This window comes from Zonotrichia leucophrys, chromosome 1 (genome assembly GCF_028769735.1).
Source record: "Zonotrichia leucophrys gambelii isolate GWCS_2022_RI chromosome 1, RI_Zleu_2.0, whole genome shotgun sequence".
Classification (NCBI taxonomy): domain Eukaryota; kingdom Metazoa; phylum Chordata; class Aves; order Passeriformes; family Passerellidae; genus Zonotrichia; species Zonotrichia leucophrys.
In genome coordinates this window covers 86682891-86695678 of record NC_088169.1, presented here as the reverse complement: position 1 = coordinate 86695678, position 12788 = coordinate 86682891, and the positions used below count along the sequence as shown (strand labels likewise).

General features: G+C 45.2%; 1 protein-coding gene across 6 annotated transcripts in view; it reads left to right on the top strand.

Annotated features, from left to right (window-relative positions):
• MYO7A (myosin VIIA) overlaps window positions 1–12788 on the top strand; it is a 99012-nt gene that overhangs the window by 56568 nt on the left and 29656 nt on the right. For 3 of the 6 annotated variants that reach the window (XM_064720460.1, XM_064720476.1, XM_064720452.1), the window contains 5 exons: window positions 3003–3059; window positions 8209–8346; window positions 10428–10586; window positions 10933–11025; window positions 12377–12471. In XM_064720460.1, the coding sequence (XP_064576530.1) occupies window positions 3003–3059; window positions 8209–8346; window positions 10428–10586; window positions 10933–11025; window positions 12377–12471 (542 nt within the window). The remainder of the gene's footprint in view (window positions 1–3002; window positions 3060–8208; window positions 8347–10427; window positions 10587–10932; window positions 11026–12376; window positions 12472–12788) is intronic. The other 3 variants (XM_064720496.1, XM_064720486.1, XM_064720469.1) reach the window with 1 other exon arrangement.

The following is a 12788-nucleotide window of genomic DNA, read 5'->3' as shown; positions in this document are numbered from 1 at the left end:
TTCTTACCTGTGAGGGTGGTGAGATACTGATGTAGATTGCCCAGAGAAGCTGTGGATGCCCCATCCCTCAAAGTGTTCAGGTGTTCAAGCAATCTGGCCTACTGGAAGGTGTCCCTGCCTGTGGCAGGAGGGTTGGAACTAGGTGACTTTCAAGGTCCCTTTAAATCCAAACCTTTCTATGAGTCCAGGTAAAAGCCAAATGCTTGTCAACCAGAGTAGAACAAAAGGACAATCTTGCTGGTCCTTAAGCACCACAAGAAGACTTGAAGGGAACAGTTGTATTTTACTGTTACAACAGCAGAGTGAGGGAACACCAGTTTGAAAGCTGAACTTCAAAGCTCCTCTTTCCACATGCCAGTTCTCCAGGAGGTTGTGTCTACTCCACACTTAGTGTGAGAGAAGACTGTGTGCCCTGAAGTTTCAGAGAAAGGCAGTTACTGCTTTAACCCTTTCTACCCCATTTGAACATTTATTACTGGGATACCAGCTTAAATGCCGAGATTAGTGACCATTTCACTTTAGTAACACAAATGTGCAACATTTTCTTCAAGAAGTTGAACATCTAAATCTCTCTACTCATCCCTGCTCCCAGGATTAAAGTAGAAAGTGTTTTAAGATGTCAGTCTTGCAGAATCTGAAAGCCTATACAGATCAGTCACTATGGCCAAATCCCCCAGTCTTTCCCAAGGCAAAAGTCATGGGACTGCAGAGGGTGTGGGAATAACATTTTTCAAAGCAAACACATTTTTTGACAGTCGGAGTCCCATTTCCAAATGCCAACCAATGCCACTGATGGACCAAGGGATTTAGGGACTTTCAGGAGTGCCAATTTGTAAGTGCTGTATTCCTTTATTTGCCAAGGGAAAGAAATATTTACATTCCCAAGACATTTCTTTGAGTATGCTACATGCTGTTTTGCAAGCCTTGTTCATAGACTTCAGCCATTCAGTTTTACTCCTGATGAAATTAATGATCATTATCCTTTTGACTTCATTTGGAATAAACAAACATTTATCAATTACATTATAATATTACATAATATTAATTAAGCTACCAATTGGCATGACACTCCTGTTGGGTTCAGAGCTATCCTCAGAAGTGGATACTCCTGTTGAAGTAGACACTAACTCCCTTAGCATCAGTGCTGCTGCTTACTTTGCTTTTGATTGCTTATTCCTTGCTGCTTTTTATTTTTGGTGTAAGCTTTGCAGTTGACCTTGGAAGTGATTTCTTTCTTCTTTGGGCACAGCAGAGATGCACTGTGGGGAATCAATGAAAGGGTTTACACAGTCACACAAGCTTTCTCACAGGGACCCCTACCAAAGCATCTTTAAAATATGCTGGAAGTATATAATAGCAAAGTTGAGATGTCTGCCTGGATGTTGTCTACGATCTGAGAACTGAAACCTCTGAAAACGTTGGATCCCCTTTTTTTTTAGCATAAACTGTTTGAGGTTTTTTTATAGTTTCACTAGACATCTTCAGAATCTGTCCCAAGTGGTGGTCCCTGTGCTTTGATACGTTAATGATGCCTGAGTTTCTTTTTGGAATGAGAGATTTCAGCCTAATGTCATGGAACTGGAAGAGCCAACATCGTGTGCAAGCTCCTCTAGTCGTGCACAGTGTCGCTGTGAACCTGGAGAGCACTAATTTCCTGAACACCACCACACAAAAATTCTCAGACAAGCAGGATCCAACAGGGGGCTGCGATGTTTTTGCCATTGCTTTCCACCAACGTTTATTAATGTCTGCAGCCCCTTTATTAGGACACGTGCCCCAAAAGAAGGAGCAAGTGAGCCTGGGTCACAGAAATTGACTGCATGTAGCAAAGCTCTATGGTGAAGTGTCCTTGGAATGCCTTGGAGCTGTGCATGCCTTCCCCCAGACTCAGTGAGGCACTGTGTGTAGGAAATTTCCAGAGACACTCAGGCTTGGTCAATCAAATGTAACATCTATTAAAGAGAGACAAGTGGCTGTTCTGCTAAGGCCTGAATCAAATCCTGAGGCCTTTTGCTCAACACCTTCCAAACTTTGGTCCTCAGGAGCTTATTGATGAGTTTGTAGGATTTTGTGAGTCAAGTACAAGTAAGTCCACATCTACTTTACATTCAGTCTTTCACATGGTGCCCTTATATTCCAGAAACTTGAGAAAGCCACAGATCAGAGAAATTTGATAACTGGTTGAGATTGTATATTTGAATGTTGTAGTAACTGTTTGGTCCCTGAAAGACCTAATATCTGTACACAATGAAACCTGTGGGGTGAACTGGGCATTTCTGGAGCACATGGGGCTGTAAAGTCTCATTTATTCATGGTCATCACAGAGAGGGTTTATCTGCGTGTGTTTGCTGAACAGGAGCATTGCTTTGAGTGGTGCCAGGTGAAATTATGGATTAAGTGGGAGTTGTACATTGTCTCTCTGAGGAATCAGCTGGTATGGTCTGGCAGCACTGCTTGTTCAAGGAACAGGTAGAAGGAGCAGTGGAGGATGGAACCCTGTAAAGTGAAAAACAAATGGGAAACTGGGGGGGCAGGGTGTCTTTCCCCTTGGCAAAAGTTGAAATTCTATCAAAAATACCTGATTTGGGGATTAAAATTAGGGAGGAAGGGCGCGATTTCTTTACAGTTTTTGTGGTTTGTTCCTGGCACCTTGCTGGCCACTGTATATTGAGAGCAGAGATGTGTGAGGTAGAAGAGTGGGAATGGCTGAAATTGGATAGATAGTGAGGTTAAAAAATGTATAAAGTTTGTTTCCAAGAATCAAGAGCTAACACTGGCAGTTACCTCAGAGAAGTGAACATCAAGACGAAGGAAAAAATCTAGGAGAGGGTCATACAAAAATCTAAGAATTAATGCATTTTGTTCATGAGATATATAACAACTGGACTTCCAAGACTAAAAATGTCAGGCTCCCATTTCAGTTATTCCTTCTTTTCACTATTTGCTCTTCTCTGTCTCTGTTTTGTGTTTTGTTTTGTTTTTTTTACCTGTGCTTCGTGTAGTTTCTCTGTGGCTATGCATCCAGCACATTTGGCCAGTCGCCCACACCCACACCAAAGGTAAACTGAATACATGAGTTCCTCTTTTGTATACTCACCTCTCCTTGGCAAGGATTGTGCTTTACTCCTGTTGGTTTATTCCTCTTCCTGCACTATCTATAGAGGATCCATTTCAAGTGACCAATGTGTTGGAGAGCATTTTTACAGCTTGTTGAATAGGTACAGGGGTATTACTTAATTCTAGGACGCAACTCAGAAGAACTTTGTAGTGATGGGAATTTGGTTTGGATAAAATCAGAACCAGGCTCAGCCAAGGTTTTGAGGATTTTTTCCTGATATTTGAATCATTCTAAATAACTTCAGATGGATCGTCTGGGATTTGGCTGTTGTTTACTGTGGTGCCACCATTGGCTTCAGTGGGACATTATTCCTCCAAACAACTCAAATGTCACCCTGTGTTACACTTTTTGAGGCAAGACAGCTCACATGCAGAGACCCCTGGATTGCATTTCTGGGTTGTTAGGAAATTATTGTGCTATTAATTTTGGAGGTGGAAGGTTAGTTCTTTTTCAGGGGGACCTCAGATCCAAGCCTTCAAAGACAAGATAATATGAAATTTTGTTGTGATCATCAAAACAGGCTTTTGGCACCTCTTTTACATCTTTTCTGTTGCATCCCATCTGCTGACTGGTTCTGATAACTTCCAAACCTTGCTTGCTAGTTATTTGGCCATAAGGTAATATTGTGTGCTAAAACATTTATGACATAAACTTTTTGACTGCTCACATTTTCACAGCCTCTTGATAACCAGAGGATTAGCCTACTTTTCAAAATTCAGCTCTTTGCATGGGGCTGAATTTCATCCCTTTTTACTTCTGCAGTATCTTGGATGTTTGGATTTGGAATTCCAATGAGGAGGATCTGACCCAAAATGACTGAAAGACATTAATTCCAGAGGTGGACTCCTTCCCCTCTGTATCATGGTGAAAATTGTTTCAATTGGAACATATCACCGGGCCTTGCTCTACAGTTGTACCAAAAATAATAGTCTTTCCTGAGTTAGGATACAAGAGAGCTGGAGAGGGCCTTGAGTGATTGGACAAGGAGAATGGCTTTAAAGTGAAAAAGAAAATGTTTAGTTGAGGTATTAGGAAGAATTTCTTTCCTGTGAGGGTGGCAAGGCACTGGCACAGGTTGCCCAGAGAAGCTGTGGATGCTCCATCTGTGGAAGTGTTCAAAGCCAGGTTGGATGGGGCTTTGAGCAGTCTGGTCTAATGGAAGGTGTCCCTGCCCACTAGGGTCGGAACTAAATGAACTTTAAGATCCCTTCCCACCCAAACAATTAATGATTCTGTGATTCTATGGTGGGATTAAATCCAGGAGACAGATGTGCAAAATCTGTCAGAAATGTTTAGACCAGTTTTTTCCTCTGAAGATGTCAACAGGTGATACAGGGAAATGGGAATTTTGTTGTTGTCATAGTTGATCTTATAACTAAACGTTGTGGTTTGTAGTTTTTCTAATGAATAATAATAGTTCATATTTGTTAGACGCTGAAGTAAAGGTGGAACAGCCAAGATAAAAATTAGTTTTCATATATATATATGTAAATATATATATACACATATATGTGTATATATATATATATATATATATGCATCTCAATAAGCTTGTAGTTCAAAACAGTGATACTTGGCACTGTTATGTAGCCCAAGTCACCATTGCATTGGAAGGCACTTTCCAGACTGCACAGCCTTTAGGAGAAAGACTCTCTTCACTATATGATGCTGCAGAATGAGGTGGCGTCAGCTTTCAGTGGTCACCTGAAGGTCACTCCAGTGACATTTCATATAAAAATATTACAAAGAAAAGCATCATTTTGCCCAGAGATTGCATGTCACATTGGCATGGCTCAATTTAGTGACCATACAATCCTAAAGAGATGGGAGGATGGTCCTTTGTCCAGAACCTTTCCCCAGAATATTGCTGGTGGCACATGCTTCACCCTCCTTCCCTAGCTCTCCCCAAGTATTTCATCTTTCTGCATTTCCACTGAGGCAGGCTGCCATCTCCTGATGTGTTTCTGCTGTACCAGCAGCCTTGTCATTCAAGGAGGAGAAGGTGCAAAGAGACAGAAAGAATAACCTCTACCATTTCTGGCTCAGTGACATTTCTCCTTGTAGTTGCCATTCTCCTTGCCTTTTGTCTTGGTGTTACTGCAAACAGCCATGTATGTGTTTGCACTTCCAAAGTTCAGACTGGCTTGAGATGGCAGAAAGAAGCAGAATTGAAGCATGTCTGGATGTCATGCTGGTCTGCACATCATTCTAAACTCTCTTCTGCATGCTCCTTTTCTGTAAATCATCTATTTCTCTTCTTTTTCTTGTTTTGCTCTTCTGTTTTTGAGTGTTTTCCTCCTTTGATATTAAGTACAGGCTGAGTGCTGCAGTCTAGGGTACAGCACCTGTGAATCCTGCTCATCTTTCCCCATTTTACACAGGTCTCATCCTCCCTTCTACTGGGCTTTGTATGAACACAAGAGAAGAGAGTCTGAGTCCCAAAGATGTTACAGTCTCAGAGTTTGGAAGCTAGGAAGTGTCTGGCTGGGCAAAAGCAGAATGTATCAGCCCTTTCTCCATCAGGCTATGGGGACTGGGTCTGGCTTTAGCTTAAAAAATGCTTCTCCTCTGCAGTAAATCCTGTCTTTTCAGTGTCTTGCTAGGCTGTGTTGAGAGACTGCTCCACTCCTTTTTTTTAAAGTAATTTTTGTTGAAGGGTCATTTTGTTGAAGTAAGGGAAGAGGTATGATTCTCTCCAAGATGCTGTTGAGGTGAGGCAGAAGGAACCACAATTGACACCACAATTGAGTGGTGTCACCCATCCCTAAAGGATGAAGCTGATGCAAAACACTTGTCAGGTTATTTATTGTACGTCTGAGAGCCTGAAAAGTTCCCATGGAGCGGTGCCCACCATTGAGAGGGGTCTGTGCACAATTGTCAGGCCCTGAAATGTCATCCCTCAATGGGATGATGTGGTCTTGGCAGGGGGAGCCCAGACTGCTCTGACTATTTGGACAGGAAGACAAGCTGCTCTCTGGTCACTGTCCCTTCCTTCCAACCCCTCCCAGCAAAAAGCCCTCAGATGTAAGGATGGAGATGGCACCACTGCTTTTTGCCAGATCTGGATGCATGCAGGAAAGAAATGCAAGGCACCAGCAAGCTGGAGAGGCATTTCTTGCTGTCTGGGAGCAAACCACTCGTGCCTTCCCTTGTAGACCCTTGTACAAAGTTTTGCTCCCTTCCTAACACCATGGCTTAAAAATGATTTCTCCCAGCCAAGCCCAAACTGACTAAAATTTGGCTGACATGCAATTATTTTGGACTGCCAGCCCTGCTCCTGCATCTGTTGCTGCTTCCAACCCCTGTGGCTATCCTTCCCCACCTCACAGAGGTGACCTCGTGTGCATAATTAGCAATGTGATGAGAAAACATTCATCAAAGCCTTTCAAACCAGGACTGAAACAGCCTTTTCCTCAGAAAATCTGCAACAAAATATGAGCATCAGACTCTCCAGTGCTCTGCAGGTAGCAGCTGTATCCATTAATTACCCCAGATTTGTTAACAGTTTGTCGTTCTGGGGAGGATTTTGCTGGGAGAGATCACTGGTAGCCCCCCATGCTGTTCTTGGCAAGCAGGCCAGGTTTTTGTGGTGTTTGCATGAACTGGGTTTTCTCTTGTTGGAATTCCATGACGACTTTGTGCTTGTCTTGATTGGGTTTGTCTCAACATCACATCCAACCTGAGCTGTGTAAACTCTCTGTTCGTGGCAAAGAGGTTGGACTAGAGGGAATGTGTAATCCCTTCTGATCCAAACTATTCTGTGATTCTATGGAATTCCTCAGTTTTGGGGGGCGGGAATGTTAAAGGTTATTAGCGATATGTGGTGAAGCACATGTAAAAATTTTAGCAAAAGTAGAAATAAACACGGTAACAGAAATGTGCAGATAAACACTGCAAAACATGGCAGCAAGGCCAGTGCAGATGAGGATTTTGTGACTCCACACATGGCTTGACCGCCTGCAAATAAGAGGATATTTGAAAGAAAAATGTGTTAAAAGCCTGCTGGAATTCTCCCTTTGGGAATTCTCTAGCCATCAGGTCATGTCACAGGTCATGTTACATGCTCAGCCTGTCTTTAGTTAAGAGGGAGTTACCTCCTGGTGCCCAACTCTTCTTCCAGCCCTCCAGCGTTACCTGCTGCCTCACAAAGGCTCCCTGAGCACCAGATCCCACTAGACACACAGCACCGCTGTGACTGATGTGTAATGAGCTCAGGTAATAGAGTCTGGCACATGAAATGGGCTAGGGACTTGATTTGGAGGTGGTTTAACAAGGTTTTCCCAGAGCAGGGAGAAGGCACTATTAAGGGAAACATACACATTCTCATTTAGAAGCACTTGCCCCAAAATAGAGATTGGATTATTAATTTGACCAGGGAAGCTGAACCAAGAAAAATACTCCAAATCTTCCTGATCTCCCTAAATGCTCACTTCATTTAGTCTAGTTAATATTCTTCTCCAAAAGCAACTCAAATCTGTGGTAGTACAGGCTGAGGAATCTCAGCAGAAGTTTCTGGAACTGTTGCAGAGTCACCCTGCAACAAGCATTCTCCTGGGTTATTTTTTACCCTAAATGAGTCTCTGGTTCTTGTTCCAGGGAGCAGGAGGAGCCCTGCCTGACACGAGGAACCATGACAGAGGATTTGGCATGCCCATGCTGCAATGCATGGGGACAGGGAAGCCCACACTGCTCCTGAGAGCATCCCTGGGCAGGTGCACTGCCCCAGGCTGTAATACAGAGAATTTTGATGGCCCAGAAGAGCCTATTTGCTCCTCTAGACAGATCTGCCTTGTGGCGCTGCACAGGGAAGATGGGTTTTCCAGTCACACAGGGAGGTTCAAGCAGGAGAAATTAAACCACGGCACTTCTCCTGCCTGCATAGAGCCATATGGAGCAGGCTGCCAGAGCCCAGCCATTGCAAGTTCACAGGCTCTGCCCTTTCCCTCTCCTGCCACAACTTTCAGCCACCTCTGGCCCCGCTCCCCCTCCAACCCTGGCTGTTGCAGGAGGTTCCAGGGGACGTGGCCAGAGGGGAAAGCCAGTGTTATCCTTTCATTTCCTGAGTGCGCTGCTGCGCTGCGGTTTTGCAGGGAGCGGAGACGAGGAAGCGCTCGCCGACGCTCAGCAGCCAGTTCAAGCGCTCCCTGGAGCTGTTGATGAGGACTCTCAGCGTGTGCCAGCCCTTTTTTGTCCGCTGCATCAAGCCCAATGAGTACAAGAAGCCCATGGTAAGTCCTACTTTTCTCTTTTGGTTGCTTTTTGTATGGGACTGCCCGTGGGGTCATTCTGCCCTGCAGTTACCGGCAAAACTCCTTTGGGCATCAGTGGAGTCAGGATTGAGCCTCGTGCTTGGAAAAGCAACCCAAAGCCTGCTGTGCAAGCAACAGAGTCACTAAAGGGTTGGAAAAATCAGGCACTTGCTTTGCAGTCCAACAGCACCCCAAAACTTTTTGCAGGGCATAAAGACTGACCCTGCCTTGCTTCTCAAGGACAATCTCAAGGAATTCACCCTGCAGGCCCTTATCCTATAGGAAATTCCTCTCTATTTCCATAGAGGGTAGGCTCCTTCCTGCCAGAGACTTCAGCTGAGCCATGGGTTTAGTTCTGTGGCAGAGTTCAGTGCTTTCTCAAAATCATCTTCCCATAGGTGTTTTCCTAAAAATCTTTGCTCACAATGGATCTCCCTTATTTTAAATCCTGTTTGGTCATTCCTCACTGCCTATTTTTTTTTTTCTTCACCGATTACAAAAGCATGGTTCTAAAAGCAGAGGAAAAAGGGCAAAATAGCAGAGAGGAAACATGAGAGGAGTTATCTTGCTCCAGTTCACAGTGATTTGCTTCAAAAGCAATGAACATTTTGGGGGCAAACTTTTGGGAGCAAATAAGAAGGAAGGAGAGGGCTCTCAATCCCCCTGACCACAAACTGCTCAAGGAAGGGCTCTCCGAGTTTTGCAGCAGAAGGCAGGTGATAAGGTGGGTGCTGCACACCCTGATCCCACTCCCCACACCTTGCAGGATCAGACACTGGTGCTGTAAGCAATCACTGTTTCCTGCCCGCCAAACTTAATTGTGGTACTGCTTGGAAAGGAAGAACTTTATTTGATAAATAATCTAGCCAGGGCTGGAGCTTCATCTAAAGTCCATGTCTGTTAGCAAAGCTCAGCTGAGTGCAAAAAAGCATAAAATCCTGAATTTCAGGGCTGTTATCTACAAGCAGTGTTTGTTTGAAACTTATTTTTGCTGTTCAGAGAACCTAATAGGATGTAGAGCAAAAGTTCTGGTGGGTGTCTCAGACCATTTTACTGTGCTCTTATCCTGGTTTTGGTGAGAGTAAAAACCAGTTAATGGAATATTTTGGGTAAATATTTACCAATATGTCTGATGTGTGATTATCATCTGAGCAGAGATTAGAACAAGACCTTCTTTTTGGACATAGGCAATGATGAGAAATAGGTGTACACCCTGAACTGATGTTAGCAAATCATTCTATGTGCCCTGATTATGAACTGTTTTTACACCTGGGTGTTTGGAATTCAGTCTGGTATTTTGACTTCTGCATAGGAAGTCTGTATTTCATCAGGTCTTACAAGTACTAAGCCAGAAGTCTCTGTTCAAACTATTTGTCTACAAAACTTTCAGTGAGACAGGAGAACAGTTTGAAGTTTGAAAGAATCAGACAAAGAGAAATTAATCTCCCCGTGAAACAAATAAGTGGGTGAGCTAACACTAAACCAGAGACTGCAGTGTGACATGAAATGTGATTTCTTGCTAAATTTAATTTTGGCCTTGGCTTAATAATCCAAAGGAAAAGCAATCCCAGATAAAGGCACACAGAGCTGTGTGGGGTGACTGCAAAAGAGAATATTGTCTGAGAGATCATTTTCTGTCCCTGCCTTTGAAGGAAAACATACTGATAGTGATAGGAAATGGCATGGCGGAAGTGAAAGGTCAGTGGAAAGTCCTGGCTGTTTGTTACTTTATGTTATTCTAAAACTTTTACTTCCTTCTGAAATGTGTTTTAGGGGGGGAAGAAATTGTTTGTATCGAGGTGCTGTCGGAGGTTCTCTGGGTCCATATATCATACCATGCTGCTGCTTCTGAGTATTGTTCTGGTTAGTCCAAGAAAAAGGCGTGGGATGAACTAGATAACAAAGCCATGCAAAGAAAATAAAAAATGTCTCCAGCAGCCTGTGCCTCATCAGGCCCGTGTGGAGGACAGCATGGTTGCCCATAAGTGCAGTGAGCTAGCCCTGAAAGATTTACACTCAGACCCCTGGTGATTTGATTTGGTGTCCTGTAACCCCCCCAGCTGTTTGACCGGGAGCTGTGCGTCCGTCAGCTGCGGTACTCAGGGATGATGGAGACCATCCGCATCCGCCGGGCGGGGTACCCCATCCGCTACACCTTCGTGGAGTTCGTGGACCGCTACCGGGTGCTCATGCCGGGGGTGAAGCCAGCCTACAAGCAGGTGAGAGTCCTCCTTCACAGGCACTGAATGCTCTCTGCTGGGCGGTCTCCAGAGATATTTATGGGGTGTGCCTCCTCTCCAAAATCAACTATGCAACATATGATCCCCCAGTGTCACAGTGGTGCTCTGGGCTTTCCAAGTGAAGAAAAATGGTTACAGCGCTGGCAGGGACAGGTACCGTATTCAGGTTGTCTGTCTCACTCATCTTAAACAAAGTGACAGTAAAGCCATGAGAACCTCATTAGCAGAAAACTGCAGGATTTGGGACCAGAAAAGGTTTACACTGGGCCTGGGAGGAGCAGTGGATGAGTCTGGTCCTGGTGATTCCCAACTCCTTTTCTGTCAGGGTGACCTGCGTGGGACCTGCCAGCGCATTGCTGAAGCAGTGCTGGGGAAGCATGATGACTGGCAGATTGGCAAGACAAAGATATTTCTAAAGGTGGGTGGTTCTCCACATTCCCTCTTGGGATCCATCTTGGATCCTTGCCTCTGGAGGTGTCTCCTACCATTTCCTTTCCATCACAAGACATACCCCTTTTCCATGGTCTCTGGGCTGGCATGTCAGTGGGTAGACCTTGGCTTAAGGCAGAACATTTGGGGCCAGTTTAGGAGCTGCAGGTAGGAGGAAGTGCTGACATGATGCCAGCTCTGATGCATTCACAAATCCATACCGACACAAAAGTGGTCACATCCAGTGCACAGCCTTTTCCCTCCTGGGCTGTGGTTCAGCTTCCTCTCCTGCCTTCACCCAAAAGGCACAGCAGCAGGAGGATGCCCATGCAGAGCCCTGCAGAGAGAGGGACATGAGAACAACAGGCTCATTTTCCTTTCTGCACATCCTTCTGCAGCCCAAGATGTGCCTACAGTCTCCTTTTCTGCATCAGTCCAACTGATACAGAACAGTCCAACACTGCAGGTCCCCTGCAGCCCCTTACACACTCATCTTTCCTTACAAACCCATTCTTGTGCTGTTCTGAGGACGTGAGGCTTCTCTTGAGCAAAAATCACAGTGATAAACCGTGATTGCTTACACCTAAATTCATCCCCAAATCCCACTGCCAGCACAAACACCCCCATCTCTTCCCCAGAACTTGTTGGCACTAGTTGCTCTTTCCAGAGCCTGTTATCAAGATTTCACAGCTGTCAGGGCAGGAAACAGAGAAATTGGGAGGCCCTGAGGGGCCACGGGAGGTCGAGCAGAGCAGGAAACATGTGGAGCTGCCTCTGCTGCACGCAGTGTGGCATGGCTCAGCTTGCCATGCCCGGGGAAGAAAGCTGCGTCACACACAACATGGGAGGAATCAGAATAAAGCTTGGATTGGTGTATCTGAAAGCCTCAGGGCAAAGGAAATTCAGTGTTTTGAAGAGCTTTTTTTTCCTTAGGTTAGGGAAGCATTGCAGTCTTGGCTGGAAGAAGTGATGGGACCCAGGTAGCCTGGAGTTTGTTTGCAAACCTCTCCAGTGCTCCTAGGAGCTGCTCCCATGGCTGAGAGCACTAGGAGGGAGCTCTGCAGGGAGGGGCAGTGTAATTTGGCTGTTTTCAGACTGTGAAGTATTGCATTTGCAGCTTCTGGATGACCTGGTTCATTTGGGAATGAAGACTGTAAATTGCTATTGTTTATGTTAGGATTTCCCCAGTGAGCAGGTGGGGTAATACTTGGGGTGTAAAATGACCCCAGAGTTTATTTTGGACAGCTGTCCTGGGGAAGGGTCTTGTACCACCCACTCTGACCACATATCAGGCAGAGGAAGAGCCTGAGACATTGGTGTTTTGTTGCTTCCTCCCACAGGACCACCATGACATGCTGCTGGAGATTGAGAGAGACAAGGCCATCACAGACAAAGTCATCCTCATCCAGAAGGTGGTCCGTGGGTATAAAGACAGGTAGGTATGAACCAATGGGAGGTGGGCTGTGCAGGATGCTTCATCCAACAAGTGGATCCTGGAGGCTGCATCACTTCTTTGGTGCCTAGATGACCAGAGGGGACCCCTGATGTGCTGACACTCAGTTGCAGCAAGTACTAGAGGAAAACAGTAGAGGAAACAAGAGGATAACTGTGTTATCTGCCTCAAACCTGCGCAGATTAGGATGTTCTGTCCCTGTTCAGTGCCATCTTCAGGGGATGTGGTGTTTGCTATGGCAGGGCAGCAGAGGGCTCTGAGCCACCTGAAGGCCATGCTGAGGCCATGATCTCCAGTCT